Source organism: Amblyraja radiata, chromosome 33, assembly GCF_010909765.2.
Source record: "Amblyraja radiata isolate CabotCenter1 chromosome 33, sAmbRad1.1.pri, whole genome shotgun sequence".
NCBI lineage: Eukaryota > Metazoa > Chordata > Chondrichthyes > Rajiformes > Rajidae > Amblyraja > Amblyraja radiata.
The window spans coordinates 21,313,535-21,325,845 of record NC_045988.1 but is presented as its reverse complement, the minus strand read 5'-3'; the positions used below and the strand labels follow the sequence as shown (position 1 = coordinate 21,325,845).

The 12,311-nt window shown below is 43.7% G+C and overlaps 1 protein-coding gene across 3 annotated transcripts in view; it reads right to left on the bottom strand.

Moving 5' to 3' along the window:
• Positions 1-12,311, bottom strand: part of hepacam (hepatic and glial cell adhesion molecule) — a 36,102-nt gene that overhangs the window by 1,746 nt on the left and 22,045 nt on the right. The window contains exons 2-6 of one of the 3 annotated variants that reach the window (XM_033049747.1): positions 8,242-8,583; positions 6,294-6,575; positions 5,029-5,122; positions 3,573-3,646; positions 1,812-1,888 (exon numbers count right to left, since the gene is read on the bottom strand). In XM_033049747.1, coding sequence (XP_032905638.1) covers positions 1,812-1,888; positions 3,573-3,646; positions 5,029-5,122; positions 6,294-6,575; positions 8,242-8,583 — 869 coding nt within the window. The remainder of the gene's footprint in view (positions 1-1,811; positions 1,889-3,572; positions 3,647-5,028; positions 5,123-6,293; positions 6,576-8,241; positions 8,584-12,311) is intronic. The other 2 variants (XM_033049748.1, XM_033049750.1) reach the window with 2 other exon arrangements.

Here is a 12,311-nt window from a genome sequence, read left to right as displayed (position 1 = left end):
ACTCTCCCATTGAGCAGATGATACAACAGCTTGAAAGCAAGTGCCACCAGATTCAAGAGCAACTTATTTGCGGCTGATATCAAACTCTCATATACGAGAATTTTCCAGACAACTGAACAGGGTGCAATTCCGATCTCCCAACCTAACTCACTGTGGCCATTGTATTTTTTTTAGCAGCACTTTATCTGTAACAGTAATGCTCTAATGCTGTTACACTAGATTCTGCACTCTAGAGTTTTTCTCCAAGCGTTACCTGTGGTCCTTGCTTAGGGGTTAATTGTGCACAGTTATAGTCAAGTTTGACTGGTTTGAATGCACTGGAGTTTTTCATTATATCTTGATAGACTTGACAATAATTATCACTACCTATACCTATAATCATTAATTTAATCATTCCTCCAAAGCTTCTGTAAATTAGCTAGGCTGACCCTTTCACGGCATATTGAATGTGTCCTGCCTCAAAGACGAAAGGTATTTAGTTTAGTATAGGCACATGTATCAAGGTATAATGCAAAGCTTTTCATTGAATGCTATCCAATGAAATCAGATAATTCTCTACATGAATATAATCAAGTCAAACTCAAGTACAAAAGTTAGAGCAAAGTGAAAGATATCAAAGTGAAGAATATAGTTTCTCAGCATTGTAGTGTAACAGCTCCTGAGAAAAAGGCCAATGCACACAATAAGGTAGAATGGAAAATCAGGATTATACCCCTGCTAATGGAAGAATCGTTCAGATGTTTGATAACAGAGAGGAAGAAGCTGTTCCAGAATCTGGAGATTCAAGCTCTGTATGTTCTGCCTGATGGGAGTGGGGAGATGGAGGAATGAGAAAGAACCTTGATTATGTTGGCCGCTTTCCCGAGGCAGCGTGAAGTGTAGATAGTGTCAGTGGTGGGGAGTCTGGTATGTGTGATGGACTGGGCTACATCCACAACTACTTGCAATTTCTTTCGGTCTTGGGCAGAGCTGTTGCCAAACCAAGTGGCGACACAACCCGGGGTAATGCTTTCTGTAGTGCGTTTGTAGAAATTTCTGACCGGACAGATGGTGAAACATGTGATGAAATGCACTGGGGGGGGTCAAGAGTCAACAGTCATGAGTGTTTAATTGGCATATGTACAGACAATAGAACAACAAATCCAACTTGCTGCAATTTAACAGCCTCATAAACGCAATACACACAGGTAAATAAATAATAACCAAAACCACAATCTAAAAGGTCAAGGGAATTATAGTAACATTGTATACAATATGAGTTAGATCATGGTTGGGTGTTGAGTTCTGGTCATCACATTGCAGGAAAGAGGTGATTGCACTGGAGAAGATGCAGAGAAGATTAAAAAGAAACATAGTTAGCCGAGAGGAGACAAAGGGGAAAGTTAATGTTGGTGGATATGATTATGAAGTGCAAAGACAGAGAAAACAGGAAGGACCTATGGACCACAACCTAGAGGGTTTAAAGGATTAGAGGGAAGATGAGCAAAATATAAAGGCAGAAATCTTTTCTCATCTTTAACCATGGATATGCATGTGTATATTATGAGTTGTGACCTTCAGCGTTATGAACCTGGTGTGAAAGATGGAATAATGCTGGGTGGCTCTTTTATTTTAAACTCGCTGTGTATAAGTTTTTGATAATTCAGTGAAAACATCAATTATATTTTTAATGCATATTCTTTTTTTCTAAAGCTGTGTTATATGCAGGTGTTTCTAAATGCAGCGAGTTTATTACAGTTCTGCAGTCCCTGATGTGTCACTGAGCAGTTGAAATACTTGTAGCACTAGAGACAAGGTGCTGCCTCTTTTACCTTTTCTTTGATGACATATAATCCCTTGCGGTTCCTTCGCTCACGTTTGTGTTCTGCTCCTTTTGGTAGCAGCGCTACTGAGAAAAGAATAGGATAAAATCATTAACCGGGTGCTGCTAACTAACAGTCATTAGCAAGGTGCTGCTAACTAGTTCGAGATCCAATATTCGCTCTCCATGAATTCCATAACTCTTGGTATCTCCTGAAAGAGGTCTCATTTCTTTTCTTAAGGTTCATGTGGACCTCATTCATGCAGTTGCCCAGCCACCATACTGTGATCAAACACGTTCCTCATTTTTCCAGTCAACATTGCTGTTTCTGGTAATTTTCTCTTCATTTACATTTTTGGTATTTCCATCACTAATTACATTTTTTTTTTAAAAATGTTCAGCCAATAAAGATTAAACTAATTTTCCCACGGTTATACAGGTGAGCCCTTTAGGAGGTTACTATTGTACTGGCCATTATCTTTCTCAACAGTCCCGAAAGTATATAATGTTATGTACCAGAAAAATCCACTAATGGGTCACTATCTGTTAAAGATCTTCTTTATTTCCCTTTCGATTCATATACTTTCACAGAAGAATGAAATTGTTTTCAATGTTCTAACTTTACTTTGTTTTGTAATACTCTACTCCTAACACTAGATGACAGCTGTGCCTTTTAAAACTGGAATCAAGCACATCAAGATGAGAGGGAATTTGGAAAGAAATTGAGGACTAAATTCGATAGGCCTCAAAATTGCACATTAGGTAAAAGGTGAGAGTGGATAGGCCACATAAATACTTGCTGATATGCACACCAATATAATGTGGTGTTTACTGGCTACAGGTGACCAGCAACTCAAACCTGGCCTGCAATTTACAATGGGCAGGTACTCTACTGCTGTAGTAGATGTAGGCAAAATTTCATCGGAAACACCCCTCATTTTTCAGGAAGCATAGCTTTGGGGATGACACAGTGACCCAGCTGGTAGAGTTGCTGCCTCACAGCACCAGAGACCCGGGTTCGATCCAGACCTCGGACCTCGGATGCAGAGTTTGTGCATTCTCCCTGTTACCGGATGGGTTTTCACCAGGTATAACAGTTCTTGGGTAGGAAAGAACTGCAGATGCTGGTTTACACCGAAGACTGACACCAAATGCTAGAGTAACTCAGCGGGAAAGGCAGTATCTCTGGATAGAAGGAATGGGTGATGTTTCGGGTCGAGACCCTTCTTCAGACTGAGAATCAGGGAAGAGATAAGGAAGGGTAAGGTGCGAAAATGATACATCACTTAAGGTGTTTCACACCTTACCCTTCCTTATCTCTGTGTCTCTCTCTCCCCTGACAGTCTGAAGAAGGGCCTCGACTGGACGAGTTTGTCACTGGCAGACTGGACTGAAGGGAGATCTCTACGTTGCCTACTCCTCCCCCTCCTACTCTGCATCTACTTGTCAAACAGCTTGGGCCTCTGATAACATGGGTTACATGAGGGTCATGACACCTGTTCTGCTTGGTATTACACACTCCTCCAAAGGAGTCTTGGCAGTCATATACAGTCGGACAGCACGGAAACAGTCCCTTAGGCCCAACCAGTCCATGCGACCAAGATGCCCCATCTACACTAGTCCCACCTGCCCGCATTTGGCCCATATCCCTCTACACCTTTCAGAAGAAAAAATAATCTGCTCAGTAGGAGACTGCATCAATGTTTCTCATCCTTCCCACCAACCTTGCCATGTCAAAAAACAGAGGAATACGTTGCATGAGACACTGTACCTTCACGTTTGGCTTGATCTTCAGTCTGCTCTGCAAGACTTTGTGATCCCTCCTTTCCTCCTTTTCCTTTATTTCTAAAAAAAACAAGAAAAATAGTGAGGCTTGAACTAGACAGTCTTTCATGTTGATTTTATGGACTTTTTGGTGAGTAGTTGCTTGTGTGGTTTTCACAATCTTAACAAAAAGCCAATCAATGGAGGAATTAAACGGGCTAGGCAGCATCCGTGGAAGGAAATGGATGGCTGACATTTTGACCCTGGACCCTTCTGCAGACCCGACCTGAAATGTCATCTGTCTATTTCCTTCCACATATGATCCGCTGAATTTCTCCAGCATGTTGAATAAAAACCAAATTGTTGGAGAAATGCCTCTCATATTTCCATTTCACAATTTCAGGTTATCCTATAAAATATTTCATAACTAATGAGGTGGTTTAAGAATAGACATCGTTGTGATGTTGGAAGTATCAGCCAATATGCCTTAAACAAACCTCTTCAAACAGTGAAGATTAACAAACAGATTATCTAGTTATTATATCAATACTGTTTGAGGTGAGAAGCACACACTGTAATGTGGGACTGGCTCCATACAACAGAACAGGTGAGTTAATGCAGGCAAATGAGATTTGCATAGGCAAGCATTGTGGTTGGCATGGATGAGGTAGTTGAAAAGCTGTTTCTGTGTTGTATGTTTCCTTGATTCTAGCAAGTGTGAGGTGTTTAATTTTGGATGGTCAAATGTAAGGGGAACGTATACAGTTAATGGCAAGACCCTTAATAGCATTGATATTCAGAGGGAATTTGGGGTCCAAGTCCACAGATTCCTGAAAGTAGCAACAGACGTAATGTTGATGGAGTGGTGAAGAAGGCATATGGTATGCTTGCCTTCATTGTTCAGGGCATTGAATATACGAGTCAGGAAGTCATGTTGCAGATTTATAAAGCTTCAGTTTGGCTGCATTTGGAGTAATGTGTGTGGTCCTGGTCGACCCATTACGGGAAGGATGTGGTGGCTTTGGAGACGCTGCAGAAGAGGTTTACCAGAATACTGGCTGGATTAGAACGTTTTAGATATAAACAAAGTGCCAGACAAACTTGGATTGTTTTCCCTGGAGGGTTGGAGGTTGAATGGAGACCTGATAGAAGTATAAAATTAAGAGAGGCATAACTTTAAAGTAAGAGGGAGAAAGTTTAAAGGAAATGGGTGGAGCAAGTTTTTTTTACACAGAGAGTGGTGGGTGTCAGTGAACAAGTTGAGGTAATGCAATAAATATGGCTTTTTGCTTCAAGATTCTGAAATGAATTAAAATTCCTCTACCATCAGTGTAAAATTTGAATTCAAGCTACCAATTCAGTAACTTAATCAGTACCCAGTTGCACTTCCAGTAATGAATCATTCTGTAAACATAGAAGCAGGCATAGAAAACATAGAAGTATGAATCGCAAATAGATCTTACTTTTTTGATGGCTTCCAGCAAGCACACACAGTAACCAAGGTAACCAGAATGAAAATTCCACCTGTACTCAGGATAATGTACAAAGAGCTCCGCTCTGTCAGAAACACAAACACAAACACGTCATCATTTGTACATCACGTTTCTGAATTATAATTGAAACCATTTTAACCACTAATAGAAAAACATTTACTCAAAGAAGAGGACATTTGGCCCATTCTGCCTGATCTGTTTCGCAAAAATACTATTTATTTTGTATCACTTATTTTGTATCACGAGGTCATGGATATAAAAGGTTTAGATGGATATGGGCCAAATGTGGGCAGGTGGGACTAGTGTAGATAGAGAGCATTACTCGGCATGGGCAAGTTGGGCAAAAGGGCCTGTTTTCACGCTGTATGACTATTTAAAATTTTCAGATTTATATCTATTTCCCTTTGAAATGCTTTCAAGTTTCAGAATACAGCATTATTCCTTGCTGCCACTCCAAGTTCTAACAATTCATTGCGTTACAATAAAATTCTTCCCTTTGTCATGCTAATTACCTAAATTTCCAAGGAGTGTGGGGTTGATCTGAGCAGGGTCTTTCCAATTACTCCAGCATAATTCAGCCAGTGGTCTCAACTTGTGAAGTAGGGCACATCCAGCAGAGGAAATGTAAAGGGTCTGTCCCACTTGGGCGTCATTTGCGCATCATTTACACAACATAATTTACGTGTCACGATGCACGCGATGTGCACGTGATGCGCACATGGCGTGTGGTGAAGCATGGTGGCGTAGGCAGTGACGTGCGGTCGCGCGAGGTGCCCCAGGATTTTGGGATTCACAAAATCTTCGCGTGCCACCTGTGTGACGTGCAAATGATGGCCAAGTGGGACAGGCCCTTTAGATGCCAAAGAACAATAGTCAAAAATAAATCTTTGGAAGGGAATTGAATCATCTTCTTTTGTAATTTAGACCCTTTTTTATTTATAGGGGCAGCTAAGAGAATCTGGGACCCTTGCTCCAATCAACCATTCAGCACCTGTCTTCTGGATCTACTGTGTGGCTATAATGCGAGCACAGCTCGAAGCTTCCAAAGACCCGGGGAGGCCCATGTCACCTTTTCCACAAGTTGGCAATGCTAAATGCTGCATGCTCCGTTTTAAGAGGAATAGTCTTACAAAGTGTCCCTGTTATCCGCAAAATATTTTCTATGATTCTTCCCACTTTCCACATTATTCACCATCGATCCTCAGTGTCCCTCTAAATACTGCTTTTGTACTTACTGTACACGGTCAGTTTGACCGGCGTGCTTCGAGAGTTGCTGATGGGGTTCTCCACTGTACAGCTGTAAATGTCATCATCAGTTACGCGGACCTGTGAGATGGTCAGTGTTTTCTGATCACTGGACAAAGAGAACCTCTCGTCACTTTCTAGGGGGTTCCCTCCTTTCAGCCATGTATATATTGGTTTTGTTCCATTTTCATGCGAACAGTTTAATGTTACGTATTCACTCAGTTCCAATACTGTGGAGGATGATAAGACCACCACGGGCTTCGACACGGGGACTGGATAATCCAAGGCAGAAAACAGACAATGGGCACAAGGCTGTAAATCATCGAGTGTCCCATACAACAATAACAACTTGCAATTATATAACTTGTATGAAGTCAAATATAGACTCAGAGCCAGAAATTGAGACAAATTGGTACTTGGGGGTGTGGGGGAATGACGGATGGTGTCAATGAAAGGCCACTTGCACAAGAGTGATGGGTGAATGGGACTTGGTGGATACTGGCAGCAGAATTTGGGACAGCTCAGAGGGTGGAAGCAGAGATGCTAGCCAAGTAAATAGTCTGCACCATTCAACTAGGTTATGCTCTGTCAATAGAGTGAATGCCATTCAAACAAAAGGTTTAGCTTTTATCCAAACTAATCTGGAGTCAGACATGAATTTGATTATATTTAACTAGACATCTTTTTCTTCGCTTCACATATTAGTTTCAGGGAGTTAAAAAGAGGAGAGAGTAAGAGGTGGGTCCAGTTGGCAAACTTAATAATTCAGGTCCCAATGTCCCTCGGCTCCCAGTGTTGACCTCTTCTCCCATCTCCAACATTCTCCCTCCTCTTGGACGCCTCCTGACGGCCTTCTACCCTCTCTGGACCTTTTTATTTCCAACTGCCGGCACAACATCAACTGTCTTGAGTTCTCCACACCCCTCACCTACCGGCTCTGAAAAAAGTTCCCGACCCAAATCATTACCTATCCATGTTCTCCAGAGATGCTGCCTGACCCGCTGAGTTACTCCAGCACTTTGTGTCCTAATATTTCAGGAGCACAATTGGTTTCTTTGTTGAGGTTCTACTGTTAGTAAATATGAAGTATGGACACAATTTGGTCTTTTTGCTGTCACATTATATGAAAATCTTTCTCGCATATTTGGTCTCCAATTCTCTCAGAAACCATTCCATTCAACTGATTCTTCTTCCCTTCAGGAAGTATAACTAGAGCACCCGGTTCATTGTGACTAGGCGACACTGCACTGTCTGGTGCTGGACTGGGTCAGCCTGACCAGGACCATACGAAGTCTTGCTCTGCAGAGTCTTATAGACTTCAATCTAAGAAATGCTCGGATGCATTACAATTAGTTAGAGTGTTGCTGGATTCAAACTGGGCCACATCAGACCCAATCTTCATCTACGTGTAAATGAAAATTGTTCTTCCTTCCTATCTCATGTGATCAATCCTGACAAATCTGAATCAGGACAGAATTGGCAGTAAAAACTATTCTCCTCTGAAGCTGTACATTTGTTGAAGCTCAGGAGTCTGGAGTGTAGAGTCTGAAGAAGGGTCCTGACCCAAAGCGTTACTCATCATCTTCCTCCAGAGATGCTGCCTGACCCGCTGAGTTACTCCAGCACATTTGTGTCTATATTTGTGGAAGCTCATTGCCCTCTAAGCTCATACATTAAGAATGGGTATTGGGTCGTGGTCTCAGGTGCCCGTAAAACTGTAATCAGTACAAAGTCAGTGCCTTTGTGAGAACAGAGGGATAAAACTGGAGGGGAAATGCAAAACAATGTTCTAAGGTGGGAGGCAAAGAATAATACGTTTGATATAATTGTTTGGTAATTTAGAGGCAAAGAATAATACTTTGTACTATTGTTCTGATAGTTAGAGGCAAAGAATAATACTAGTATTAGAACTGTTCAGGTAGTCTGCCATCAACTTACTATCAACAGTTAAATTGAGTGTTTGTGCTGCAGTGGGGGCATCGTCCGTGATTGCAATCTCAACTTCATACATTCCCTCGTCGGTTGGCTGCAGGTTGTGGATCAGCAGAGACCCATTGCGGAAGATGACAATACGATCCTTGTACTCAGGTCGCAGCTTGCCCAGGATGCGAGTACCATAGGACTGGACCAAAGGGATGGACTTGTCCCTCTTCAGCTGCCACTGGATGACGGGAGTCTCCGAGCTGCTGGTTGTGTACTGTATAGAAAGCAAGACCGAACTTCCCACCACACCATGGGTAATGTAGGCTTGTGTCGTTATGTTCACTCCCTCTGCTGCTGCTGAAAACAATCATAAAATGCAAAATTCAGTCTGAGGAATGATCCTGACATTGTCCATTTCCTCCACAGATGTTGCCTGATCTGTTTAGTTCCTACAACACTTTGCGTTTTTAATAAAATGCAAACGATAAGAAAGCAAAATTAGAAGTTGGATTGGATAATTCCGCTTATGATTTTAAAGTTTGCAATCCCTCTTCCAAACCATCTTTCATTAATCTGGTATACAATTCATTTGAATAGTGATCTGGTTCAGCAGAAAACCACCCATTGTAAAGTCAAAGAATGTAAAATTCAGCAAGATTGGACAGTCACAGACATCATTAGCTCAGGCGATCTTCCGTCCACAGGGGTGATCGCTAGGTGGTGCGGACTCGGTGGGCTGAAGGATGTGTTTACGCGCTGTATCTCTAAAGTCTATCTCTAAAGTTGCAGCTATCAACCATATAACCTTCCTCCACCACACTGCCTGTTTCTGTCAACTGCCCAAAATCTACAAGCAGCACTGTATTGACAGATCAATTTTTTCAGCCTGTTCTTTTCTCAGTGATCAACATTTTTAACATGATTCCACCTTTGCCCCCATGGTCCAATCACTGCACACTTACATTCATAATATCCCTGATGGTTTATATTGGCTACTGAGGGACGAGAGACGAGGAGAGGGCTGGATAATGTTTTTAAAGGTAGGAAAATATTGAAGAAGTGAGTTTTAATGGGGAGTTTGCAAAAGTCAGAAGTGTGATCTGTGCAATATGGTCCAAGAGTGAGTGCACTCTTATCCAAATATATACACTCATGTCATATGTGGTGTCCACAAGGTGTCAGAGGTTATGTGGAGAAGGCAGGAGAATGGGGTTAGGAGGGAGAGATCGATCAGCCATGATTGAATGGCAGAGTAGACCTGATGGGCCGAATGGCACAGCAATAGAGTTGCTGCCTTACAGCAAAATGCAGCGCCAGAGACCCGGGTTCGATCCCGACTACGGGTGCTATCTGTATGGAGTTTGTACGTTCTCCCCGTGATCTGCGTGGGTTTTCTCCGAGAACTTTGGTTTCCTCCCACACTCCAAAGCCATACAGGTTTGTAGGTTAATTGGCTTATTTAATTGGCTTGATAAAAAGTGTAAAATTGTCCAAGTTGGCGATATGCAGAGTACTGTCCTGCCGACTACAAAATTCAGAAGGTTCAGAAGGTTCATTCCATATTACCATATGACCTTATCACTGGGTGTTTTTATTTATTAAGATAATTTGGTTTGGACTGATTAGGTTAATATAGCAGATTCCTTTGAATGTATCACGTAAAACATATATATATTCCATCCCAGTAAAACCAGGAGTTTGTGAGCTTCTAATTGCTAAGTAACTGTGGACAAAGGAATCATTTCCGTGTTTCCTTTCCTTGGGCTCATTTCCTATCCTTGGCTGCAATTAAAGAGTAGCTCTGTGAAAAGTGGTGTTTTTGTATAGTGGAAAGTGTTGAAAGCAGTTCAGTGAGCATGGAAATGGTCAGGACAACATCTCCCAGGGTCGAAATGTTCCACAAGCTAACTGTGGGTCTTTTACAATTCTGTCTCATTAATTGTCTGAAAATTGCAAGGTGGGTCAAGAGCTTAACAGTTATATTGTGCAGTCGAAACCTATTAGCAGTTCACTCTCCGAAGGGACAGACTCTCAAAGGGAGGTGGAGAGAGAGAGAGGGGAAGGAGACAGCGAGACAGTGGGGGGGGGGGGGGGGGGGGGGGGGGGGGGAGAGGGGGAGTGAGAGGAGAGAGAGGGAAGAGACATGGGGGGAGTGAATGGAGAGAGAGAAGAGGGGGGGGGGAGAGGGGAGAGAGAGGTAGGGGAGAGAGAGGGGGGAGAGTGAGGTGGGAGAGGGGGGGGGAGTGAGAGAGGGGTGAGAGGGAAGAAAGAGGGAAGAGAGAGAGGGGGTGGAGAGGGAGGAGGGTAGGAGAGAAGAGGAAGAGAGAGGGGTGGTAAAAGAGGGGGAAGAGGGGAAGAGGGGGAGAGGGGGAAAGAGAAAAACGGGGGAAAGAGAGATGGGGGGCAAAGAAAAGGAGATAGAGACAGAGGAGAAAGAGAGGGGAGAGAGGGCAAGGGGAAGCTTGAGGTAGGAGGGAGAAATGGGGAAGAGAGGAGGAGAGAGGGGGAAGAGAGAGGTGAGAGGAGAGACAGAGAGAGAGGGGAAAGAGAGAGGGGGGAGTGTGTGGAGAGGGAGAGAGAGGGGGAGATAGAGAGGGAGGGAGAAAGAGGTTGGGGGGAAGCAAGGGGGAAAGAGAGGAGAGAGAGGGGGGAGAGAGAAGAGGGGGAGAGAGAGAAGAAAGAGAGGGGGAGAGAGAGTTATGGGAAAGAGTGGAGAGAGAGTTAGGGGAAAGAGAGGGGAGTGAGAGGGAGAGGGGGGAGAGAGAGAGAGGGGACAAGAGAGAGGGGGAAGAGTAAGGTGGGAGGGAGAGAGGGGGGATGAGAGGGGAGAGAGGGGGGAAGAGAGGGGGGAGAGAGAGAGGGGGAGAGAGGAGAGAGGGAAGGGGAGAGAGAGGGGGTGAGAGGCGAGACAGAGAGGGAGAGGAGAGAGAGAGAGAGGGGAAAGAGGGGGAGGGGAGAGATAGAGGGGGTGAGAGAGAGAGGGGGGTTGAGAGGAGAGAGAGCGGAAGAGAGGGGGGAGAGAGAGAGAGTGTCTGTGTCGAATTTGCCCAGGTGACCGGCATGGACCAGGCTGCGGCTCAGTGCATCCTGGAGGACAACCAGTGGCTGCTGGAACTAAGTACCAAGCACTGGGTAGAAACGGTGGAAGGTAGTGGACTTCAAATGGGGGTGGTTGGAGAAAGCATCCTGCTTTCCTGCTAGATTTTCATTTACTGTAACTGCAGGAAAAATGTTCCCGATGTTGGGGGCGTTCAGAACCATGGGTCACAGTTTAAGAATAAAGGGGGGGGCAGTTAGGAATGAGATGAGGACAAACTTTCTTCACGTAGAGAGTTGTGAATCTGTGGAATTCTCTGCCACAGAAGGCAGTGCAGGCCAATTCACTGGATGTTTTCAAGAGAGAGTTACATTTAGTTCTTGGGGCTAACGACATCAAGGGATATGGGGAAAAAACAGGAAAGAGGTACAGATTTTAGATGAATAGCCATGATCATATTGAATGGCTGTGCTGGCTCAAAGGGCCGAATGGCCTATTCCTGCACCTATTTTCTATGTTTCTATGCTTGAGTATATGACAATAAAACTCGATCACTTGATTTTGAAGCATTCATGCATGGTGGAGGTATAATGTAGTCATAGAGTGATACAGTGTGAAAACAGGCCCTTCGGCGCAACTTGCCCACGCCCGCCAACATGTCCCAGCTACGCCCACCTGCTTTTGGTCCATACCTCCAAACCTGTCCTATCCATGTATCAGTCTAACTTTTTCTTAAATGTTGGGATGGTCCCTGCCTCAACTACCTCCTCTGGCAGCTTGTTCCATACACCCATCACCCTTTGTGTGGATAAAGATACAACTTAAAAAGTTACCTCTTAAAAATACTTCATACAAAAAACATTGAAATCATACTTCTACAGTGCATTAAAACATGATTTTAATACATCAAATTTCAAAACGTTCCTACCCTTTTTCCACACCCTCTCCCCACTCGGTTGCTCCACTCCCTCACCAGGTACCCCCAAGGCCAGTGATCAGTGATCGCACAGCCTCCCCCCTTTCAAAAACGCTCCAAGCCAATTTAAAG